At 40.0% G+C, this 12,150-nt stretch overlaps 1 protein-coding gene across 1 annotated transcript; it reads right to left on the reverse strand.

Moving 5' to 3' along the window:
• Positions 1–4,888: 4,888 nt before the first annotated feature.
• Positions 4,889–9,524, reverse strand: LOC121565385. Its single transcript, XM_041876070.2, has 12 exons — positions 9,464–9,524; positions 8,982–9,188; positions 8,548–8,786; positions 8,345–8,445; positions 8,046–8,221; positions 7,494–7,688; positions 7,097–7,183; positions 6,165–6,418; positions 5,959–6,084; positions 5,590–5,730; positions 5,316–5,424; positions 4,889–5,210 (listed from the first exon to the last, which is right to left on the reverse strand). Exons 2-12 carry the CDS (start codon positions 9,136–9,138, stop codon positions 4,999–5,001), a joined length of 1,797 nt encoding a protein of 598 aa, XP_041732004.2. The 5' UTR covers positions 9,139–9,188; positions 9,464–9,524; the 3' UTR covers positions 4,889–4,998.
• Positions 9,525–12,150: the final 2,626 nt, after the last annotated feature.

Consider the following 12,150-nt stretch of genomic DNA (forward strand, 5'->3'; position numbering starts at 1 on the left):
GTCGTGTGGTTGCAAAGCTATTTCAGTTTTTCAGTTAACAAATGCACTTTTAAGAAGGTCCGTAAACTTAAAGTACACAGAGAATCTGCCATTGAAATGACTATAGTCACTTTCAGGGGCGGTGTGTTCAATAGGGCGATATGGGCGACGCACTGCCAAACGGGAAAAATAAGGGATTTTTTTTCTAATCAATTATATCACGGCAACAGTAGTTATCAGTGTTGTAATCTAGACGTCTGATCTGCCACAGTGCCACACTGCCACTAAATGTCCAATCAGGGGGCTAAAGTCATGCTTCAAATGGCTCCCCCCCCCCCTTTTGGGGCAATTTCAGTCAGGTTGAAAATCGCCCAGAAGTCTGTCATAGACTCCCATGTAAAATCTATTTTTTTCAAATTTCAGAGCTTTCAATACAATCTCTATGGGTGTCTGAGGGCTTGCACTTACGCGCTTTCGTCATACGTAACGTAACCATGAACGTAACAACTCGATTGTGTCTTTGAAAGAAGTTCCTTTTTGTCGGCGAACAAATGAAGATAAATTGGCAACGAAACAATTAGGACCTCCCAAACCAAATTTAATAATTCAACAGGTTTCTACTAAAGGCGGAAAGTCCTACACCCGAGGATTTTCCAAAAATTGGTACGCGAACAAAAATAACATTGCCACTCAACTGGATGAGGGATACAGGCTAGCTGTCCGCCGCCACAACGATGAGGTTAGTGTTGATAATCACAAGTTTACTGGAGAACTGAGACCAAGTAGAGACTTTGGACAGGGTGGATATGGTATAATAAAGGCAGTTTATTCAGAGGTATAGATATCTGGAATCGTGTGCACGGACCCGTTCGTCAAACTCTTAGGGAGCTATACATTAAGCCCCATTACTTACCATATCAGATAAGAGAAATTGCTGCAGCTACATATATTTTACATCCTGGCCCTACATAGTTCACTATTTGCATCACTTACCAAAATATTACATGTGGTCATATATGCTTGGAAAGTGGAGATGCCATAGAACGTCAAAAAAAGTAAACATTGCTGGAGACACATTGCCGTTTTGGAGAAGACATCGCGTTTGCTAGCGAAGAGATTTGTTGTGGCAAATGAACTTGGGCTGGGAATTGCCAGGAACCTCACGATAAGATATATGCATTGCGAGTCTCATGATTCTATACGTATTGCGATTCGATACTGTGATTTTATTGCGCACCATATGTCTGTTGCAGAGGGATCAGAAAGCCATGAGAACGAGTTTTGATCAGTCATGGAAATGAAAGTGCTGAAAACAAATTGGCTCCCAATGTGAAAAGATTGAGAACAAGCTATGAAGGAACAATAATGGTGTTTTGGTGCAGGTACAGCCAACTAGCGCTAAAATATTGCGATATTGTCAATACAGTATATCGTAAAGTATCACTATGTAACTCGATTTCTTTCACCCCAATCCCTCAAATTAACGGTAAATAACTGAATTGTTTGCCCCACATTTAGCTAAGATGATTAGCTAGCCAGCTAAAATGTTTTATTTAGTTAGCAGTCGCATCTACAATAGTTTACTGTCAATAACATGTCTCCAAAAAAAACGTGGTGTCTCCAATTGTGTTGACATTTTACAATTGCGATGCGCATCCATGAGTATCCACTTTCTGTAGCTCAGCTGGTAGAGCATGGCGCTTGTAACGCCAAGGTAGTGGGTTCGATCCCCGGGACCACCCATACACAAAAATGTATGCACGCATGACTGTAAGTCGCTTTGGATAAAAGCGTCTGCTAAATAGCAATATTATTATTATTATTATTATCTGAAGAGAGCCCCGAAACATTGTGTGCAGACATTTTATGCAATAAATGAAGTAGGTTGAATCTAGTAGTTCTGATCTTCTGATTGGTCCTGATGAGTTGGGCGAGGTCCCCTCCAGGCTACTGTCACTGTTGCATTGGCTCTGAGTCGGGTTCTCTGTCTTCAAATGTTCAGCCTAAGAGAGGGGATTTTTGTGTGTGTGTGTGTGTGTGTGTGTGTGTGTGTGTGTGTTTAACAGTGATGATGATGATGTGTGTGTGTGTGTGTGTGTGTGTGTGTGTGTGTGTGTGTGTGTGTGTGTGTTTAACAGTGATGATGTGTGTGTGTGTGTGTTTGTGTGTGTGTGTGTGTGTGTCCTCAGAGCAAGAACTTCGTGAGTTGGAAGAACTGAGAGGCCTATGGCGTGGGTGTTGTCCTTGGCCACCTGCTGACAAGGCTGACAAGATAGGACCCTTTTGTCCATTGTTATTGGATAGGAACAGAACTTATAACCAGCTCCTGACCTAAATAGATCTTAGCACAACATTTTACTCAACATATCATATTCCATATTCACTATAACAAATATATTTACTACGACATTAGCAAGAACCGCCACATCCTCATCTGGCTAATCCAGTGTGTGAAGTTTTTGCGGAGTTTTGAGTTAGCTTTGCGAGGCAAAGATGAAACTGAGGGCTCCACCAACCCTGGTAAGCCAACACTTTTGAGATCAGTCAATAAATGCTTCTGGTATTGACTTATATGCTGCCCCTGTCTTCATGTTGTTGCTGGACATATCTTTTTTAAATGTGTGTAGGTCACCTAAATCATCAGAAAAATTGCCCCCCTGAGAATTTTTTTCAGGAGCCGCCACTGGTCACTTTTTGGAAAACGGAACAGAGCTTGTTCATTATCGTGAGCTGATTTAGAATATGTCACTTATATCATTCTGGCATGTTCTGTTGTATGGAGGACTAAAAGTGCCACAATTAAATAAATAAATACACCATTAAATAATTACTTAAATGTGTCATTAATTAATTAAATGTGTCATTAATTAATTAAAATTAGAATTAAATACATAAATGTGTAATTAAATGTATCATTAATTAATTCAAATACCGATTCATTTTATGTAAAATACATATATAATTATTTCACTATTTACATTTACATTTCATGATCCTGCATTGCAGTGATTCATGAATTACTTAAAACTGTCAAACTGACCCATCAAAGTCAGTGGGCGGGGCTAACGCGAATCTAGTCTGATCCATTGCTTTGGTCTGAAGTAGAGTAGGCCAACCTGGATAGAGACAATGGAGGATCTCCGTGAACTTTCCAGGGAGTTGGTTAGAGACATTTTAAACTTAGCAGAGGATGTAGAAGCAGGACCTGCTGACCCAGAGCATGTAGCTAGTAAAGCAGAGGAACTTATTGAAGTTGTTGGAGTCATTTCCGCACTTTCCGACGAAGATATCGACCACAGAGTGATTGCAAATCTAGAAGAAGTTGTCCACCGCTTCTCTGGTACCAGGGCACTTCAGGCCCAACACACACAGGGACCGGGGCGTTTGGCGTTTGACATACCGAGTGCAGTTCTGGAGCATCAACTTCTTTGTGGAGTTCCCGCAGTTCAAATTTGCAGCGATGTTCGGTGTGTCAAAGAGGACCATCAGGAGGCGCATGCAACAATACAGTTTAAGGTATTTACACTAAATTCATGAGTTTTCTGTTTATGAATTGCTGCTCTCATACACTCGGAAAGAATATGACGTTTAAGGTAACATTACTTGATGTTGTGTTTTTCTTGTTTGTACAGAAAGACAGATCTCTATTCAGCTGTGAATGATGAGGAGTTAGACCGTATTGTAAGTGAAATTCACAAAGTCATCCAAACACCGGCTACAAGCTAATGCGTGGTCACCTGAATGCAAGAGGTGTGCATGTTCCAAGTGAGTAGATAATAATATGGGCATTATTTAAATGTATTTTTAATTTGGAGCTCTGCCCCTTTGAAAGGTGAAGGAAGCCCGCTTATGGAAAGACATCAACCTGTGAGCTGTAGTTTCTACAGTGCATACTATGCAAAGCTGTATTATTTTAAAAAACTGAATAAGTAACATTTCATTTCTCACTGCCTTGGTGACCAAAAATAACAATCTTGTGTAAGGACATGTCAAACTAGTTTTAAGTACAAGACTGATTATGCTTGTCATCCATTCAGGTTCCTGAAGAATATGGGATCGATTGGAACGGACCTCACTGCCTTCATCGAGGCACTGTGTCAGTCCCCGAGGTTCAGCTGGCCCGTGAGCTCTCAGATGAAGAGGTTGCAATTTTGCCAGCTCCAGGAGTTTCTGTTACTGATGCACTTAGACTATATGTAGAGACTGTGGAAGTGTTATCAAGAATCTTAGACTGATGTCCAACCCATGTTTTTATTTGTTGTGTTAGAACAAGCAAGGAAAAACTGAAAGTTTACTTTCCTTTTAAAAGAAAGGAAAAAAAGCTGTTTCTTTGAAGCTTCCTGTCTCATTATGGTCCACAGAATGACTAACATGAATGCTGTACTGTTAGCACTGAAGGTGCAGAACAGTTTGATTTTAGTAAATGGAAGAAAAAAAAGTCAACTACTGCACAGTGTGTTAATGTTTTCAAAGACACTGAACTTGTGTCAATTCATCTGAACTTGTATGCATTGACATTAGGGCTGGGCAATATGGAGAAAATCAAATATCACATTTTTGACCTAACACCTTGATGTCGATATTGCAACGATATTGTAAGGTTGACAATTGGTGCATTCACAAAATATCTTCCACATTTAGATTTCGGATAAATAACTATCATATTGTGGATATAATGACTAAGTGGTAAAAAGGCAAATAATAGAACAGCTAGAACAGTCTGGTAAGTTCAGAAAATGACATCACTTTACTGTAATGCAGCCTTTGAAACCAGGAAAAGACTAAACTTACCATGTAACGATATTACACTTCTTCAAAATCTAATGGTGCTTTTCCATTACATGGTACCTACTCGCCTCGTCCTAAAATCTGCAATGGGAAACGGGACTGCGCAGTCGAGGTGAGGCGAGTCAAGTAGGTACTGGTAATGGAAAAGCACCTTAAGACGATATCTAGTCTTATATCACGATAGATATAATATTAAAATATTGCCCAGCCCTAATTGACGTCTGAAAAAACTTAAACAAGCCCAAATCCGGTACTTTTTATGGCAGCGACAAGTGCTTTCTCAAAGTCCATGTAGAGTTTGAAATGAGCTGGCAGCTTTAGGGTTTCAAAGCATGTGGAGGACGTAGGAAGGGTTCCCCCAGAAATCTCCACTCTCAGTTCAGGAGGAAGCATCTCCCAGCCAACCCAGAATGTCAGCAGCTGGGCCAGGGTACCTGATGAAGCTAAAAGTCATAAAATGGATTAAAGACATTTAGTTCAACTGTAATTGATCATATCTATCCATGAGACATAGAAGCATTTGTAAAGAGAGAAAATAAGGTTTATACCTGTTTCAATGAACATCCTTAGAAAGCCAGTGATGCGGCAGGTGGTGTCTAAGTCAAAGTCTTCATCATCACTGTCCTCAACTGGCCATGTGATTTTTTCTAGGAGCATCTTAAAGAAAACAAAAATTGTAATTTAAAAAAAGGGAGAACTTATTTTGGTGAAGGACTATGCAGATCAAATTCTTAGAAAATGGAAAAATATCCATCTCAGTCATTGAAAATACACGTAAATTCATCAAGTTAAGTCACAAATATAACTAAATTACTGACTTACCTGGGGTGTGAACTGCATTTCAGCCATTTTGGGGAAAAGAAGTGGTACAACATCCGGCCTAGATGTCAGCAGAGGCCATACCATCACATCTTTCAGTCCCTTTCTCAACTGTTTAATTTGGCGCATGGTCCTCCCAACGACCAAGAGACAGACCGACCCATATTACAGCCCAAATCCTTAACCCAAATTTGACAAAAGTTGGCACAGTAGGAAAAATGTTAATAAACACAATAAAGTGCTTTATAAAAATCCATTAAAACTCTAGTACTTAAACTCTCGTGTTAACATAACAAGCCAGGGTTCACAACACATTCTATAATTTCAACAAGTACAGCGATGAATTCTGTCACTTAACCAGCAGGAACTCACTGCATGGAGTAGAAGTTTGTTATGTAGCCATCTCCGATTTGTTTTGGTGACTGCCGGAAGATCCCAAGACATGGAAAGATCTGAAACTGTGTCCTTCTGTTCCGGTGTAAGATCTTCATGTTCAAGCTAGAATTAAGACCATACAAGTTATTATATCTGCCCAAGCAATATTTTTTACATGGCAAAGTTTCTTTTAGGTTACATACCAGTTCTATGATGCTCCTGATGTGCAGATCAGGACACTCTTCTGTAACAACAGTAGCCATTTCAGGGTCCCCATTGAACAGTACATGAATTACAGCAGGACTTAGTCCTGTGACATGGGGACCATCATGCAGAAAGGTGTGGCCCAACATCCTTCCTGCAACCCGGAAGAGGTTGCTTTCAATAAGTGCCTCTGATGCTGCTGGAACAAGATGGTCAGGTTCACCCTCAAATAGCAGTGTTCGGCCCATTCCTCCTGTAAAGTACCAAGAGAGCAGGGAATAAAGTCACAACAATTAACCTCTTAAATACATTAAATAAAAATGTATGATAGATAGATAGATAGTTAGATAGATAGATAGATAGATAGATATATTACATCATACTAGTGGCGATTACTTGGCCTGTGGTATTGCTGCTTGTAGAATTCACTTAAACCAAATTGTAGCCTACTCCAAAATGACTTACAGAAGGACCCCAAACCACTTCAAATTCAATTCCCCTGTATACCCTACTACAGACTTACCTGACACAAAACATTGCCCACCGGCCCTCCGCTAAACAGCACATATCCGCGTTCATCAACCACCAGAACGTACGTGTACGCGTGTGTGTGTGTGCGCGCGCATAGAGAGAGGCGGTGTAGAGTGAGTCACGACACAAACAGGTGCTCAGTCAGCGTTGCATGCAGTGTGAGAATGGCAAGCAGCAAGAGCGGCAAAAGCCAATGTGTGCTTCTTTTACCTATATATGTAACGCTATCTTTTGCGTTTATCCAAACGTCGTCAAACTTGGCACTGCACTTACTCGTGACCAGAGCAAGACACCTGTCAAGTTTGAAATCCATCGGACTAACTGAGAGACATGCGCTACAGACAGACATTTCTGCAATTTATAGATGGATTAACCTTCAAAAAATTAGTAAGATACTTACCAAGATCTAGACTGAATCCAAACTGGAGTTTGGATATGATTGTTGTCATAAAGTACCGCATCACTCCCTCTCCGATAGCAACATCACCTGAAATAAAATACTGATAATAACACTGGAAAAAAAGTGGCGGCCTAATACAGGTAACTGGATTTGGTAACATTTAACAAGAAAGGGAGAAAAACTTCTATTGGCTGTAATTCTAGAATAGCATCCTTAATATTGATTATTCCAGATAACAAGAGTATATTGTGCACAATATTCACATACATACATATAACATTTTTATCAATTATATAATTTTGTGCATTCCATTCTCCCATTTAACAATTACATATAAGCTACTTGAGTGGTATAAACTGTACTGATGTATTTATATTATAAATGTTATATTACTTACCAACCAGAGTACAATGAAGTGGACATGCCCATTCTTGCTGCTGTTTATAGAATAAGAGAAGCTCCCGTTCCCTGTCCTCTTCAGAGTCCCTTACATCCATCTTCATTCTAAGTGGTTTCCCAGTTGCATGTTCCCTTAGCAGATTCTCTTTGAAAACTTTGGCAGCTTGAGTGGGTTCTTTAATAAGCTTCCATTCTAAACAAACAACAACAATAAAGTTATCTATTACAGAGAGACATATTGTGAGTTGGCATGTTACCTGCATATACAGATATCCTCTCACTCTACAGAACAGGAGGAAAATTCTGTTCATTTCACTGACAAAACGTGAGACCCAACATCTTCAGAACCTGTCACAACGCTGAGTTGACATAAAAACAGCACTACTAAACAACTACAACTAAATATTAGAAAAATAGAAAAACCCAGTTGCATGTTATTAATTGTCTGTAACTGTATTATCTTATCTAATTATATCCTACAGGTGTTATCTTTCTATTAACTTTTCAGTTACACACAATCTTATAGCAACACTATTGTGATGACACAAACCACTGTCTGTTTCTTTGCGATCCAACTCCTCGTTGACAATCACTGCCGGTACTACTGCACTCTCAGCTGATGTTTCAGGCCTCACTGGAACACTGTCACTGACTAGGGCTGTCTCACTATCATTTTCTTCACTTTGGCCTCCCTCTTGTTCTCTTTCTGATTCCTGCATGGGTGTCCTTGAAGTTAACACAATTGAAATGATGGTCATACTCGCTTATTTGTGTGCACAACAATAAGAGAGACATATTCCCAAAGAAAATAAATTATGCTACCCTTGCATTGCTTTAAGAAGTACATACCCATTGCAGCTCAATCTGTGCAGCTTCATCTCTGAAAAGGGAACTTCCTTCTGACAAGTGATGCAGGGGATGACTGGACCAGAGGCAGGACGTGAGCTCTCCTAACAACAACAACAACAAATGGCTTTTAATTAATGATTAAAAGTCACCAGTAATCTTTGTTTTGATTATGTATTAAACTAAGTCTCTGTAAATGTATGTACACAATCTAAGGGTAGATCCTGTTGAAGTGGACGTATGTAGATTGTAGCCTGTCCAATCATCGTCGATGGATCTTTCAGATAGGCAAGGGTGTATCCAGTGCTGGGACACTGAAGCAACGCAAGATTTAGACTGCGAGTAGATCCTACAAGTTTTAGAAATTCAAAGCCTCCCCCTTGTTGGAGCTTCGGAAACACTTCCATCAGTTTATTTGTTATAACCATGGGATCGTGGTCATTCCCTGGAGAAAAAAACAAAACAAAATCATAACTCACCTCACCTTAAATTAAGCAAATAAGCCTGTGATAACTATTATTGACACTATGAACACCAATTAAGTTTGAGTCACTATAAAAAAGAAATGCAAATAATTTCAACAAGCCACAGACAGTACAAACTTTTTTTACTTTTGGTAAATGCCTAGTTTCGCACTGACCTGAAAATGTTACTTTTTGCTCTCCAAGTCCTGAAGTAAGAAGTTCAGCTTTAAACAGTACGCTTGGAATTTTATCCGCATTGTGGTCAGCCAAACAACAGACAGTGTGTGTGTAGCTTCTTCGGCTAACTTGGACTTGTGCTGGTCGTCTCGTCATATTCCTTCTGGCTCCAATGTTATATGGCGCAAAGAGCCTTGCTACCTCCGCTGCAACACAGAAAAACGTAACAGCTCAATGGTCACCAGTCAGCTAAAACAGCCTCTACTTCTATCTTGGGATGCTCAAGCCAGCTAACACCATTTAGCCGATTAGCGAACTAGCTAGGTTTATGCTTCCCCCCATTAACAATAAACGTGTCACGCACGAAGCATCATAATACCGCATGCAAATACATGTTCGAGTCGATCTAATTTAACCTACACGTGTGTCCCGAATCATTAAATAGTAGCACACCTGGCTAACATGAAATTACTTAGCTTACCTTGGACAGGTGTACGTGATTGAGCGGCCGGTATCTGCTGTGACTGAGCTGCCGGAGTCACCGGTGCACGCGGGAGCCGTTGGACTTCTGCTCAGAGCTTCCTCAATCAAATTCGCTGCTTCTCTCAGCAGCTCCGGGCAACTTTTAGACATTTTGTCCTGCACCTCACACAGCGTCTCAACATTGGGGCTAGCAGGACCCGAGTCTTCTCTTGATTTTTAGCCGTTGCAATGAAAGTACTGTTTAACCGTGTAACTAAACCAACGTAGAGGTGAATAGCGCCACCCAGTGTATTGGAATGTGTTCAGTAGCTCTGCATCAATCCATTATCCGGAATTGATTTGTTTTGGCTTGATGCAGAGGGTAACCAATCAGGCGTTAGGTTCCGCCTACCAACTTTTGATGGGTCAGTTTGACAGTTTTAAGTAATTCATGAATCACTCCAACGCAGGACCATGAAATGTAAATGTAAATAGTGAAATAATTATATATGTATTTTACATAAAATGAATCGGTATTTGAATTAATTAATGATACATTTAATTACACATTTATGTATTTAATTCTAATTTTAATTAATTAATGACACATTTAATTAATTAATGACACATTTAAGTAATTATTTAATGGTGTATTTATTTATTTAATTGTGGCACTTTTAGTCCTCCATACTGTTGAAGAGGTATTGACGTGCATCATCCGAATCTTCAATATAAAGCTAACTTATACTAAATATAAATCAATAGTTAGCATTTAGCTTAGTTAGGTTATACAAATCTAGTATATGATTTATGATTTTTATTTACATTTGTGACATTGTTAATTAGAGAGCGAAAGGAGAGAGAGAGAGAGAGAGAGAGAGAGAGAGAGAGAGAGAGAGAGAGAGAGAAAGAGACAGAGCAAGAGAGAGAAAGATAAATACTGTGTGAGGATTATAATGTCAGTATCTAGGTTTCCATCCAATTGGCAACAGATTTTCATGCGAATATTGTAGAATCTGCATAAAAACAATATGCGCATTTTCCCACCAGAGATGTGTTTCCATCAAATTGACTTGTTCCAGATAAAGGTCTGAGCGTGATGACGTAGTGCACATAACAATACATTTTGCGGTTAAATTCCCATGTACAGAATACAAAATACAAGTTAAATGGGTTTCCATCGCATTTTCAACTGACTGATGGTTTTCTCACCAAAAAAGTTTGGTTAGGCCAACCAACCTTTTCTGAGTCAAGATTACTTTCGCAGTGAAAAAGCAAGCTGTACCTCTCTGATTAATTTTTTATTTTTACATGACTTAAAAAATGTAACATTAACCTAATAAAAATTAGGTTTGTGCATTAGGCCTAATATACAGTGGGGAAAAAAAGTATTTAGTCAGCCACCAATTGTGCAAGTTCTCCCACTTAAAAATATGAGAGAGGCCTGTAATTTTCATCATAGGTACACGTAAACTATGACAGACAAATTGAGAGAAAAAAATACAAAAAAAATCACATTGTAGGATTTTTAATGAATTTATTTGCAAATTATGGTGGAAAATAAGTATTTGGTCACCTACAAACAAGCAAGATTTCTGGCTCATACAGACCTGTAACTTCTTCTTTAAGAGGCTCCTCTGTCCTCCACTCGTTACCTGTATTAATGGCACCTGTTTGAACTTGTTATCAGTATAAAAGACACCTGTCCACAACCTCAAACAGTCACACTCCAAACTCCACAATGGCCAAGACCAAAGAGCTGTCAAAGGACACCAGAAACAAAATTGTAGACTTGCACCAGGCTGGGAAGACTGAATCTGCAATAGGTAAGCAGCTTGGTTTGAAGAAATCAACTGTGGGAGCAATTATTAGGAAATGGAAGACATACAAGACCACTGATAATCTCCCCTCAATCTGGGGCTCCACGCAAGATCTCACCCCGTGGGGTCAAAATGATCACAAGAACAGTGAGCAAAAATCCCAGAACTACACGGGGGACCTAGTGAATGACCTGCAGAGAGCTGGGACCAAAGTAACAAAGCCTACCATCAGTAACACACTACGCAGCCAGGGACTCAAATCCTGCAGTGCAAGACGTGTCCCCCTGCTTAAGCCAGTACATGTCCAGGCCCGTCTGAAGTGCATTTGGATGATCCAGAAGAGGATTGGGAGAATGTCATATGGTCAGATGAAACCAAAATATAACTTTTTGGTAAAAACTCAACTCGTCATGTTTGGAGGACAAAGAATGCTGAGTTGCATCCAAAGAACACCATACCTACTATGAAGCATGGGGGTGGAAACATCATGCTTTTGGGCTGTTTTTCTGCAAAGGGACCAGGACGACTGATCCGTGTAAAGGAAAGAATGAATGGGGCCATGTATCGTGAGATTGAGTGAAAACCTCCTTCCATCAGCAAGGGCATTGAAGATGAAACGTGGCTGGGTCTTTCAGCATGACAATGATCCCAAACACACCGCCCGGGCAACGAAGGAGTGGCTTCGTAAGAAGCATTTCAAGGTCCTGGAGTGGCCTAGCCAGTCTCCAGATCTCAACCCCCATAGAAAATATTTGGAGGGAGTTGAAAGTCTGTGTTGCCCAGCGACAGCCCCAAAACATCACTGCTCTAGAGGAGATCTGCATGGAGGAATGGGCCAAAATACAAGCAACAGTGTGTGAAAACCTTGTGAAGACTTACAGAAAAC

Source organism: Coregonus clupeaformis, unplaced genomic scaffold, assembly GCF_020615455.1.
Source record: "Coregonus clupeaformis isolate EN_2021a unplaced genomic scaffold, ASM2061545v1 scaf1667, whole genome shotgun sequence".
Lineage (NCBI taxonomy): Eukaryota > Metazoa > Chordata > Actinopteri > Salmoniformes > Salmonidae > Coregonus > Coregonus clupeaformis.

Excerpts from the sequence above, each read along its gene's own strand:
- LOC121565385 (XM_041876070.2), bottom strand. The coding sequence starts at position 9,138 with ATGACGAGACGACCAGCACAAGTCCAAGTTAGCCGAAGAAGCTACACA. Across the intron at positions 7,184-7,493 it reads ACTTCATTGTACTCTGGTTG|GTGATGTTGCTATCGGAGAG; the intron begins GTAAGTAATATA and ends ATTTTATTTCAG. Across the intron at positions 6,085-6,164 it reads TCAGGAGCATCATAGAACTG|CTTGAACATGAAGATCTTAC; the intron begins GTATGTAACCTA and ends TCTTAATTCTAG.